Below are 12,500 nucleotides of genomic sequence, written 5' to 3'. Positions count from 1 at the left end.
GACGTGCTAAGGTCTTGTCAAAGGTCAAAGTGTGGTATTGAGTTACAAGAAGCTGAGGCTGGAGCAGACAAAAGAATGTCTCAGCTGTAGAAGACAAATGGAGACACACACACACACGCACACGCACACGCACACACACACACACACGGAGGGGGCGGAGCAGGGTGGAGAGACAAAGTTAGAGATGGAAACAACTTGCATTCTTACATCTTAACAAAGCAGGACAGGTGTTCTTGGTATTTATTACACCGCCACATACCCACAGTCAGTGCCCTAGATATGAACAGCATATGGAGCATTTACAATGGTTGGCCCTTTTTATCCAACATTGTAATGAATTGAGGTCTAATCTAGCCCTTACATCAGTTTGGGCTTGACTATTTATTTATTTAGCGAATGCAAAGTCCTTTAGCCAAGCAGTTGCCTCTTGATCTGCTGTGTAAAGGGTGACAAGTCCTCATTTAAGTCTTTGTAGAGGGCATGCTTCAATGATGTGATGCATTGTTTACTGCTCCCCACATCAGCCTGACTATTCACTGATTAAACTGGATGATATTTTGGAAATTTGTAAAGTCAAAATGGTCTGATTTTGTCCATTCCACGTCTTTTCCGAACAGACGTGAATTTACTGCACCATTGCTATTTGAGTTTTTTTGGTATTTCTTTGAAGCGGTTTCCATCTTTGTTTTCGGCGGTGTGGTGGTGTCCCAGCTGTCACCATCCTCACAATGCCACAAAGGGTACTGCGGTCACAATGAGCCCGACCACCTGCCTTTTCTCTTTCTCTCTCCTTCTCCCCCCCCCCCATCTCTCTCTCCCTCTCCCTCGCTCTCTCTTCTCTTTTCGGCACATGCAATAGACACAGTGCACAGTCCTTTCCATTATGCCGCTCCATCCCGCTCAGGGCTTTAATTACGAGCTTTGGCTTCTGTAAACGTGCACGTTCATTCACTGTTTCCCATTAAAACCATTAACACCAATAACTGCGCCCCCAGCCCGTTCTGGCACTGCGTCCGCTAATGGCTCTGGTGGGGACCGTGCCACTGGACATGGGGATGGTGTTGTGCTTTTAGACGCTCCTCTCCTCTCTCCGCTCCTTTTCTCTTTCATTGATTCTATTAAATTCATTGAACATCTTTTTTTCCCATTAGGAGATAATTTTGCCTGGTCTTAAGACAGTAGTACAAGATGATAAACACGAGTTCCTCCGGTCGTCTCTCTTCCCCCTTTTCTCCTCTCCCCTGCTCCCTGGCTCGCGTCCATAAACACCATTCTAGCTGCACAACGCCGTTGTCAAGTCCTCCCTTTGCATTTACGGCTCTCTGCATTTAAACTGCAGCAGCTGATATGGGCCCTGGTTACTCAGCCTTTACCTTACATGGGCTTGGGGGAAACAAGATGCACACACACACACACACACACACACACACACACACACACACACACACACACACACACACACACACACACACACACACACACATATGTATGCTCCCACTCTGTAATGCGGTTGGACTTAATAAATGATCTGTGTTCCAGGTGTGCACTTGTTCAAGAACGAATATTCACATGATTATATGACCCAGCTTCAGCTTTTCAATGTGTGTGTGTGTGTGTGTGTGTGTGTGTGTGTGTGTGTGTGTGTGTGTGTGTGTGTGTGTGTGTGTGTGTGTGTGTGTGTGTAGGAGTACAAGACGGCTGCCCGGGTGGAGAGACGGCCGCCCTCGTCTGACCGCGGTGAGGATGGGGGCCTCGGCCCGCGGGCCCCTGACGACTGCCTCAGCAGTGATTCTGAGAGTAGGTGGCCCCTCTGCTGCGTTACAGTAGGGTCACACTAGGAGGTTCTGGCCTGTGGGTGCCCTGGGGGCCCGCTGCCCGGCCGCTGATCGCAGACACGCGTCGGCCGTGCCAGAGAACAAGTCTGTGGTAGAGCTCTGGGCCGCCCAGACAGCATGATCACACTAAACCATTCACATTACATTTAGGGGATTTTGCTGATGCTTTTATACAGAGCGACTCACAACCACGCAGGGCTATAGCCAGCCTGTCAGCTGCAGTCAGGGTGAGGTTTCTTGCTAAGGGACACACCGACACTCAGATAGGAGGAGCCGGGGTTCGAACTAGCAACCTTCAGGTTACCAGTCAACGCGCGCTACCTCCTGAGCTACTGCCGGCGATTTACCACCATTCCCCTGTTAATTATTAAGTATACAAATTTAATTCAGAACAATTTACTTTCAGCTATTGTTTACAATTATATTTATTACTCGCAATCAAAGCTGAATCGAAATAAAATCAGTCATACCACTACGTGCCACTACTTTGCAAAAAGTTTAATTTAGTGAAGCGCTTCACGTCGCTTTGGCCGCGGCCTTGGAGGAGCTTACTGCTGCCACGGTAACCGCCGCTCCTCGTCGCTTATTGAGAACAATGGCTGCCGGCCGCTATGGCTGCTGGTGAATCTGTGGAAGTGACAGTACAGACACAGTCATCTTTCTTCTTCATGTCTCGGTGAATAATACATAATAACATAGAAAGATTGAAAATATAGAAGCCTAGAAAATAAATTAAACATATTGATTAAAAGATCCAATAGCACATACACAGCCTTTATGTTAGAAATACCCCTTATTATTCTCACAATGTAAAATCAATTTCAGCGTCTTTCAAAAACGGTCTGTTTTGTATCATATCACTTTAAGGCCCGCCTCCCGAGTAGCCAAGTCTGTTGTGATTGATCAGCACGTCAAGTCTGTTGTGATTGGTCGAACGCTTTGCACGTGTTTTGGCAAATCCACACCCTTAAGAAGTTGAAAACATTGCGGGTAGCCGGCAGGCGGGTCCATTGCACTTCTGAACCGCCCACTGCACAAACAAGCTGTTTCACGCACTTATTGGGGGGCTGTCTCGGTGGGCGCGAATACTACTCCTGGCTCGGACTTAGATTTTTCGAGCCTAGTAGAGGTTAAACATGTATACTGTACATATGTCATTTAACAGTGTAAAGCAAAGGGAGAAGTCTAAAAAGCATGACATCACCCCTTTAATGCCTCCCTCCCTCAACTCCCTCCCTCCCCAGGCCCCATGTCAACCCACGCTGGCGTCGTTGGCGTTGGCGGCGGCGGCGGCTACGTGGACAGCCTCCGCGCTCCTCCCCACCCCTCCTCGGCCTCCTCCTCTGCGTCGGCCGGCCACATCAAGAGGCCCATGAACGCCTTCATGGTGTGGGCCAAGGACGAGCGGCGGCGCATCCTGCAGGCCTTCCCCGACATGCACAACTCCTCCATCAGCAAGATCCTGGGTGAGAGGGGGCTCCAGGACCCGCTAGCACCGTGTTGGTGGTCCTACACCGTCCTATTTCAACTTGGATTAGTGTAATTATTGTTTATATATTGTGTATATATATATATATATATATATATATATATAATATATATTGTATACAGTATATATTATTACATATTTTATTGTTGTTATTCTAGGGTTTGGTTATTATTTGTATGAGGTATTCACCGTGTAACTGTTGATACCTGTTGTTATTCTGGTGTTTTTAGGTATTCACCGTGTAACTGTAGATATCTTTTGTTATTCTGGTGTTTTTAGGTATTCAACGTGTAACTGTAGATATCTTTTGTTATTCTAGTGTTAGGATGTTATTGTTATTGTTATTTTGGAGCGCCCATATCACACTGGTTGATTGTTAAAAGTTAAGACATTCGCAACTAATTTGTATCCCGGAAGACCCGGTCTTCATAAAGTTTGGTGTGGACCATCTCATCGGATAATACCAATATAATTTACGGTCAAGGTCAAAGGATCAGCCCCGCCGCCCTGATGCATACAATTAGAACCCGGAGTTCAAAGTGGAATTTTAAAAATGGCCGTATAAGGAAATCTAAATCTTTCAATATTCTATGCATCACATTTACACTTCAGAAGTGGTCCAGCCCTGGTATGGAAACTACCTTGAGACATAGAGGCCACCACCTTGAAGAATGTGCAGCTTTTAACAATATCTTCAACAATTACGTCACAGTGTCAATTTTAATAAAAGCCAAGCTAAGGATTAATGCTCTAAATCGATCACAAGTCTGCTTCAGAAGGTGGCAGCACCTGGAAATGGAAACATTGCCTGGCACATAGAGGACACATCCCTTAGCAATCATGTATATAAAGTACGGTGTAGATTTCTTTTTCCATGAAGTCACAGTGTCAATTACACTAATTGTTTAAGTGTAATGCACCACTTTGCATATAGGGGGCCCAAAATCCCACATAAGCGGCATCTACTACTAAACCAGTGTCTGTGGATGTGTGTGTGTGTGTGTATTTTTATCTGTGCGCTATATTTTTTATCTGTGCGCATGTGTGTTTGTGTGCGTGCGTTCATATGTTTTTTTTTCAACAAAAACCTGGATATTTGTTGTCCATGGAATACCTCTTGTGACCGCTTGCAGTCCTAGTTATAGTTTAGAAAGGATGTTTTGGTTTAACGGTTGTTCCAAATGTATTTTTATGTTTATAGGTTGATCCTCTTAGCCCATTTATTTTAGATTTGTATTTGTGCTATAAAATACACAAACGCATAAGATAAAAAAACAAGCCACACCCATTATTGACTTGAACCTGACCCCAACCACCAGTGCCCCTCCACCCTCCTCTCCCCTGACCTCTCCTGACCTCTCCTGACCTCTCATGACCCCCTTGTCCCCTACCCCTTGCAGGCTCCCGGTGGAAGTCCATGTCCAACCAGGAGAAGCAGCCGTACTACGAGGAGCAGGCGCGCCTGAGCCGACAACACCTGGAGCGCTACCCGGACTACAAGTACAAGCCGCGGCCCAAGAGGACCTGCATCGTGGAGGGCCGCCGGCTGAGGGTGGGCGAGTACAAGGCCATGATGAAGAACCGCAGGCAGGAGCAGAGGACGCCCTTCATCCCCAGGTGGGCACGCACTCGCTCACATACACACACACACACACCTAGTGGGCACGCACACACACGCACGCATCTAGGAAGATGCATGCTTGGACACGCACACATTTGGGCGCGCACACACGTGTACGTGCACAAATGCACACCCACAAACGCGCATCTGGCAAGATGCGTGCTTGTGCACGCACAAGCAAGCATGCACAAATGTGCGCGCACACACACACACACTAACACACACTATAACAATGCATATGGATGGCATGACAAGAAGGGTATTAAGGGGGAAAAACAGCATGACGGATGAACAAAAGGCTGCTTTAACTTTTAATTAGTGAGCAATGGCAGTTTCTCTGGCGGGCTGGTTCAAAGAGCAGTTCTCACTCACTCACTCACTCACTCAAGTCAGCTCAAGTTGACAGACACCATTTGCAGCGCTGTAAGTGAGTGGCGTTTCTTCCCATGGTGCACGCGTCCCTCCTGATTGAAACATGAACACTGGTTGCTCCCCTTCAACTTGCCCGAGTGAATAACGCTACATGTTCCTTCTCTTAACAGTTAAGTGGATTGCTGCTAGCAGCAGTGTGCTCCATTTATTTTTTTACATTCTTTAGAAATGTTCTTCTTTCAAGTGTTTTTTCCTACTCATGGGAACACAAACAAACAGAAGTGTTGTTGCCTAGTAGTAGCAGTTGCTAGTGTTCTTTATCAGCCGCTGTGGTAAACTTTGGAGCCTTCTTTTAATTCTTCTCCTGCAACAATGAATGTCATTAAATATGAGGATTTCACTGAATTGAAACATCTTAATAAGCACTTTCATACATTTCATCCGCACGCATGCCATCAACACACATACTTGATGGCACAGCGGTTGGATGCTTTATTGTTTTATTGTTTGTGTTGTTGGTTAACCTGCTCTGTATGTGACTCAGGTGAGGATGAGTCTGAGTGGCTTGAAAGCAAGATAAACCACATATCCTTAGACCCGTTTTTCATTTTGTTGGAGTAAGATTAAGAGAAACTAGGAGATGTCTGTTGTGGAAGAGGGCTCCACCTAGCGATGACGTTCATCCTCTGCAGCCCAATGTCCTCAATCTTACTCGCTAACACCAGTTGATGGCGTGCAGACACGACTTTTGCAAAGAAAATCCATTCAATCCAAAAATTAGGTGATTTGTTACCGTGCCAATAACAGTTAAAGAAACTGCTGATAACGGTTGATTAAAGTTTGTACACCAACATTTTAACATTGTACACCAAAGCCGTGTTTATTTACATTTTTCACTTCCTGTCCTTCAGCCAATCAGAGCCCCAGCAGCGGCACTATGCGCCTAGCGACGGCCAATACCAGGGGGCCAGCGGGTCCATGGCGGTGGCGGCCATGCCCTTCTACCCAGCGCTGCTGGAGCACTACCTCCCCCAGGCCCCGCCCCCCCAGCGCCGGACAGAAGGACAGGCCACGCCCACCCCCGCCACGGTGAGGGAGCGAGAGAGGGAGCGTGAGAGGCTGCCCTACAGCGAGGGGGAGGAGAGCGATGGCGGGGAGAGGAGCGAGGGGGAGCTGGTGCTGCTCACAGACTGAGGGGGGGGGGGGCAGGGCAGCAGGGGGCTGTGTGACCAGCAGGGGGCTGCGTGACCAGCGGTCATCAGGGAGAAGGAGAGAAGGCAAAGTGGACGGACGGAGCGAGGAAGAGGCAAGAGGTTGGATTTGTTCCCAGGAAAAGGCTATTTTTTCTAGAGAAAAGATTCTTAGATAAATGGAGGAGCCCCTTGTAAATAAGCAATTATCATTTTTTCCCACACACACACACACACACACACACACACACACACACACACACACACACACACACACACACACACACACACACACACACACACACACACACACACACACACACACACACTCTGATACTCAAACATGTTTTTTGTGTTCCCCTTTTCCTTCACAGAAATCACCAGCTGTTATGTGTTTAAAGAAAATGCTGTAGCTTTACTCCTTAATGCCTTACACTCTGGACATGCGTGCACCTAATTGTTTGAGTATTTCCCTACGGACGTACGCCACCCCGAAGTCTCAAATTTTGGAGATATTAAGTAAAGGCTCTATGTAGATACTTCTCTCCCTGTCATAGAGCTATGAGGGTGTTATCAGTGAGCTACTGGAGCCCCCTGCTGGCCATTTTACAGTAGGCTACTCTCCCACTCAAAGTCTGAAGGCTTTCATAAAAGATTTTTAATTTGTTTTTTATCCATTTAAAATGAGTCATATTTTGCATAGTGTTGTGGAAGGGTTGCAGCACAGTCAATCAACAACATATAAATATATATGTGTGTGTTTATGAGTGTTAATCATTAAGGTAAAATTCAGCACCTTCTTTTTGCGTGTCAGGTCTTCAATGCTTTTTTACTGTTATTTGCTCGCCAATGAATCAGGCTGCAATCCTATGGCAACTGTGTGTTTAAATGAGCAGGGTAGCTCAGCCCCTCTACATGAACAGCATTGAAAATGCTCTCCTTGTTGAACTGTCGCCCCCCATATGTCTGAGAGAAGAGGCTACTTCCCCACTTCAAGTCTCAACTGCTGAATAGGAAGAGCATTTCTACCGCCATTGCGGTGACGATGCACTTATAAAATGTTGTTGTGCTGGACAAAGACATAGGATAATTGGTCAGTTGAATGCTTTAGCAGAGCTGTCGTCATAGGAACAGACGCTGCCAATCACCATGCTTCAGCGAAAGAAAAAAAAGTAGAAGCCGACCATGGGTGCATCGCACATCCTGCTGACTAGAGGGCGCCCCTGAGCCGATCGGTCCTGCTCAGGGACGTCCTCGCAAGTGAAGTACTCATTAGACACTGGGTTATGTGTTTTCAACATCTGAGGGAACTGTATATGACCTGCCTATACTATCATCCCCTGCTGATGTAAATATAGATAGAGACTTTATTTTGTTTATAAGAGCCTGCGTAATTTAAAGGTGTACATTTTCTTTGTTTTTTCCAAGTTTTGTGTTGCTGTTGTATTTTTATGAAAAAAAAATAAACTGGTGTTACATTTCTTTTTGGCAATTTTAGCTTTTTGTGTGACATAAGGTCTGATGTAGTTATATAGTTAAGTCTGAAACATTCTCATGAATCCAGCCAAAGATACCTATAGACCTTTTATACACCAATCAAAACCAAATTGCAATCCAATGAATACAGTGCCTAACCTGTTTTTAAAGAATTGACAGTAAATCTACCTCTGCGGGAACAAGTTAGATGTGTCCAGCAATTCATACATTAGGCCTACATTGTGACACTTTTTTTTTTGTTGTGCTCTGTTCAGGAGACACGGTGGCCTACTATCCCACCATTCACCCCAAAACCCGTTCGGGTCTTCGTTGATCCCTAGAAAATAATTAAATACCTTCCGCTACCTTAAACAGCGAGCTGGATTGTGTTAGTTTCAATGTCCCAGTGAAAATACTGCTGACTTCTTAATAGCCATTAGCTTAGCGCTCTCTCGTGGCCCCGGGCTATTATGAGGGCTACCGGCGCTAGCGCGTGGAAACGGGATCGGCGAGTGACCGTTGGCCGCGGAAACACCTGATACTGCCGGGATGTCGGACAGCGAGGACGTGTCCCTCTATGGCAGGATATCCCCGCCAGTGGATTTGCTCCTTCCTTTTTTCCTTCCTTAGGTTTCTCTGAACAGTGGCGCCTCCAGAAGGTTATTCCAGGGGTGGCCAATGAGGGCCACAGCAAATCTTAGGGTGGCATACTAAAAAATAAAAGAACGTACACAGTTACGTCCCGGGCAGCGATTGTTGACGGGGGGGGGGGGGGCAGTTGTATCGTGGACCTACGGATTCCAGTGACGGTTTCATTCCGTCTATCCGAGCAGGTGTGCGCCTACAGCCAGAGGGGGCGCCAAAACACCTATTCACCACACAATGTTATGTCGTACTTCATTTTGATAACCGCTACGCAGCGCATTGATTGACAGTATTTCTCTTATTTCTTGTGTTGACGAACTTCACCAACTACCTATCACATCTGGGGTGGCCACAGGGGTGGCCAATGAGCTTTCAGGGGTGGCCCTGGCCACCCCAGGCCACCCCCTAGAATCGCCACTGTCTCTGAAGACGCAGGGACACGCAGTGAGCATATGATCTATCTCTCTATATAGAAAAAAAAAATTATATATTTCTATTTAAATAAATATATATATATCTATTTCACGTCTTCATGTCTCAGAGAGATAGAGATGTCTATATATATATATATAGAGATATATATATAGAGATATATATATATCTATATCTATATATCTATATATATCTATATCTATATATCTATATCTATATATATCTATATATCTATATCTATCTATCTATCTATATCTATATCTATATCTATATATATATATCTATCTATATCTATATCTATATATCTATATCTATCTATCTATCGAGATATATATATATATATATATATCTATATCTATATATCTATATCTATCTATATATATCTATATCTATATATCTATATCTATCTATCTATCGAGATATATATATATATATATATATATATATATATATATATATATATATATATATATATATATATATATATATATATATATATATATATATATATATATATATATATATATAATAGGAGTTGATAGTCAACAGCTGACCATGGGTTTTCCACTGTTTTATATGTAGTTTACTCTGGTCAGACATAAAGCAAGTGCACACACACAGTCATTAGTTTAATTTAGAGCTTTTAATTTGAAATATTTACCTAAGAATGTTAAATAACTCTTCCTGCCACACGTGAAGAGAGGTAAAGGTTCACTGTACAGTCAGAAATCACAGTCATTATTACAGTATTTACACTATTAGTCAACGCAACGATGGACACGGCATCATGCCCTATACAGCAGGCACACTATCCCCTTCACAGCTGGGTCCCCTTTTGAATACAGCTCTGGAAAGATTCAAGTCAAATAATGTACAAAAAGCAAACATAGAAAGTAGTAAAAATGCAAAGAAGAAAATAATAATTTGGAACTCTATGTACAGTTTGTTTTAAAAGAAGCCTGTTAAAACACACACACATACGCGCGCGCACACACACACACACACACACACACACACACACACACACACACACACACACACACACACACACACACACACACACACACACACACACACACACACACACACACACAGCTAAACATTTTGGTATACAGAAGAAAATCTAAGCAAATATGAGAGCAACCTTAATTAAATGGCCCGTTGATATTCATATCTAACTCTTCTAACATGGATGAGCACAAACCCCAAAACAAAATTTGCTGTTCTTATTTTTCAATATATTTTAGCTAGAAACGTTTTGGTCTGAGAATTGACCTCATCTTGGACACTTCAGTGGAAAGGAAAGTGATCACAATGAGTAATCATGAATGAAATCCAATGAAAATATGAGGTTTGAAGAGGAGTGAAGACAATAACCAAATCACCAATAAATTAAAGAACATCCAAGTGCCTTCACTGTTCAGAATCCCCTTATGTACTTCAGGAGTGTGCCTTGTGGTCCACATCCACACAACATACATTTCACGGTTGCTCATTTGAAGCAGCAAGCGTAATAGTTTGCCCTAACCAGCAAATCTTTTACCAGTTAGTACACAATCCCTTACCACCAACCTCCTCAAATATTCTTTAAAAAAAGAGCAAACAAAAAACAGTACCACGATTGGTCATTTGATAACCTACGGCCACTCCCCACATTGTGCTTTGGTCTAGCCTGTATATTTTTCCCATTGGTCCTTCTTTTCTGTTCCCAACCCTTCAATGTCTACCTATCGGTGGTTGCTATGGATCGTTTCATTTTCATAGCTCAAATGAGAAAGAGAAGCAGATTCAGGGATGACAGAGAAAGCCTTTTAGTGCAAGGGTCGGGTTAATGTGCATTCAAATAAATCAACTTCTTATATCGATCTCCGAGGTGTGGTAGGTAACCGTAGGTAGCTCATCAAGTTAATTATTAAGTAATTTTCGTCCCTACCATTAAACTCTGTGATGTAGACCTACACCTTACCGAGGGTCATCTTTCAATTGTTGCTGGCCTTAGGTTTGTTGTCAAAGTTTATGAATAATTTGTTGCAATTTCCCTATGGAGAGGAAGATAATGTGATACGTCATTCGATATCTAGAATACCTTTCTTATTAGTCATCTTTTAGACCTCAAAGGGATTGGCCGACTAATAAAAAAAGGGAGAAGGACCCTGAATTCTCCTCTGTTCGTTCAGGATGTCACTGCTCCCAGTGATCAGAGTGGTGATCAACAGGGTGCCACTATTAGAATTGGGTAAAAAGCACTTATATCACCATTTGCGTCAGCTGCCCCCGTCTACCCTCTGATGGTCGCCCTTTATACCGGCGGCTGTTCCCACTGTACCTAGGTAGCACGCACCTGCTGAATTATTAAGCCTGTAATACGACACGCGTCGCTGAGGCAAAGTGTCAGAACTAATAAAACAAATATATATTTATACAAACGTATACAAAAAATGTTCTACAAACATTTATTTTTGTACTTTGGGCGCCAAACTTAAAGACACCGGTCTTTAACTTTGGACTATCACTGCAGACATCTTAACAGCACATCTATAAAAATGTTCTTTCATCAAAGAAGGGGCAATTTAAATCAAATCATTAACGTGCATCTGTGTTGGTGAAGGTAACGGCGGAGTTGTAAACTCGGTGCCGAGTGTGGGTGGTGGAAATGGGACATCTATCTCTTTTTCCGGGCCAAAGCAATAAAGATCTCTGAACAAAAAAAAAGGGCAATGACAAACCAAAATTCTCTCTAGTTCTCTCTTTTAAACCCAGACTTGGCCTTTAAATACACAACGCTTATGCAACAGCCAATTGTGCAACAATCATACTTGGACTTGGTGCAGACGGGCAGTCAAGGAAGGCTTTGATATTAACCCACAGGTCCTTAATTCAAACTGTGTTGTTGCAAGAAATCTCCACCAATGAGCAGAGACGTGGGGGGTGGGGGGGGGGGGGTTTGTGCACAGTGGCTGAGAAGGCCTTCTTGCAGGAGGCCGGCCCTGGGGGTGAGCAGGGTCATGTTTTTTCCGACTGTTCAGAACGGAAAGTTCACCGGAGCGGTTCGCTGTGACCATAAAAGCCACGAAAGCGGAAAGAGACTCAGGCCATCGGGCGCACAAGAACCCTTCAGCGGTGCAAGGCCCTGTCAGTGACCCCAGTCACAGCCGGGGCCGCGACCAAAGCCCTGCTGTGTTCACCAGCTCCCACACCGTCTGCTGTGGACATTGCCGTTACTGAGGTTAGTGTTAGATTAAGTACCCACGGGCTGTGTGATGTGTCCATGATACCGGTTCTACATTTAATGGATCACGACAAGCTAAGAACGATGAGGAGACACAAGTATAGAAAGGGTCACACACACACACACTGTCACACACACACACACACACACACACACACACACACACACACACACACACACACACACACACACACACACACACACACACACA

The 12,500-nt window shown here is 44.4% G+C and overlaps 2 protein-coding genes across 7 annotated transcripts in view; one reads left to right on the top strand and one right to left on the bottom strand.

Moving 5' to 3' along the window:
* Positions 1–7,988, top strand: part of sox13 (SRY-box transcription factor 13) — a 30,440-nt gene extending 22,452 nt beyond the window's left edge. For 4 of the 5 annotated variants that reach the window (XM_030353178.1, XM_030353170.1, XM_030353161.1 and 1 more), the window contains exons 11-14: positions 1,686–1,797; positions 3,080–3,301; positions 4,725–4,941; positions 6,229–7,988. In XM_030353178.1, the coding sequence (XP_030209038.1) occupies positions 1,686–1,797; positions 3,080–3,301; positions 4,725–4,941; positions 6,229–6,511 (834 nt within the window). In that variant the 3' untranslated portion in view covers positions 6,512–7,988. The remainder of the gene's footprint in view (positions 1–1,685; positions 1,798–3,079; positions 3,302–4,724; positions 4,942–6,228) is intronic. The other variant, XM_030353187.1, reaches the window with a different exon arrangement.
* Positions 7,989–10,754: 2,766 nt separating this feature from the next.
* Positions 10,755–12,500, bottom strand: part of etnk2 (ethanolamine kinase 2) — a 27,191-nt gene continuing 25,445 nt past the window's right edge. For both annotated transcript variants that reach the window (XM_030353198.1, XM_030353206.1), the window contains one exon: positions 10,755–12,500. This exon is cut by the window's right edge and continues 654 nt beyond it. The gene's annotated coding sequence lies outside the window, so the exon portion shown is untranslated.

This window comes from Gadus morhua, chromosome 1 (assembly GCF_902167405.1).
Source record: "Gadus morhua chromosome 1, gadMor3.0, whole genome shotgun sequence".
Taxonomy (NCBI): Eukaryota; Metazoa; Chordata; class Actinopteri; order Gadiformes; family Gadidae; genus Gadus; species Gadus morhua.
The sequence above is the reverse complement of the archived record's forward strand: the minus strand, read 5'-3'. Positions and strand labels throughout refer to the sequence as shown.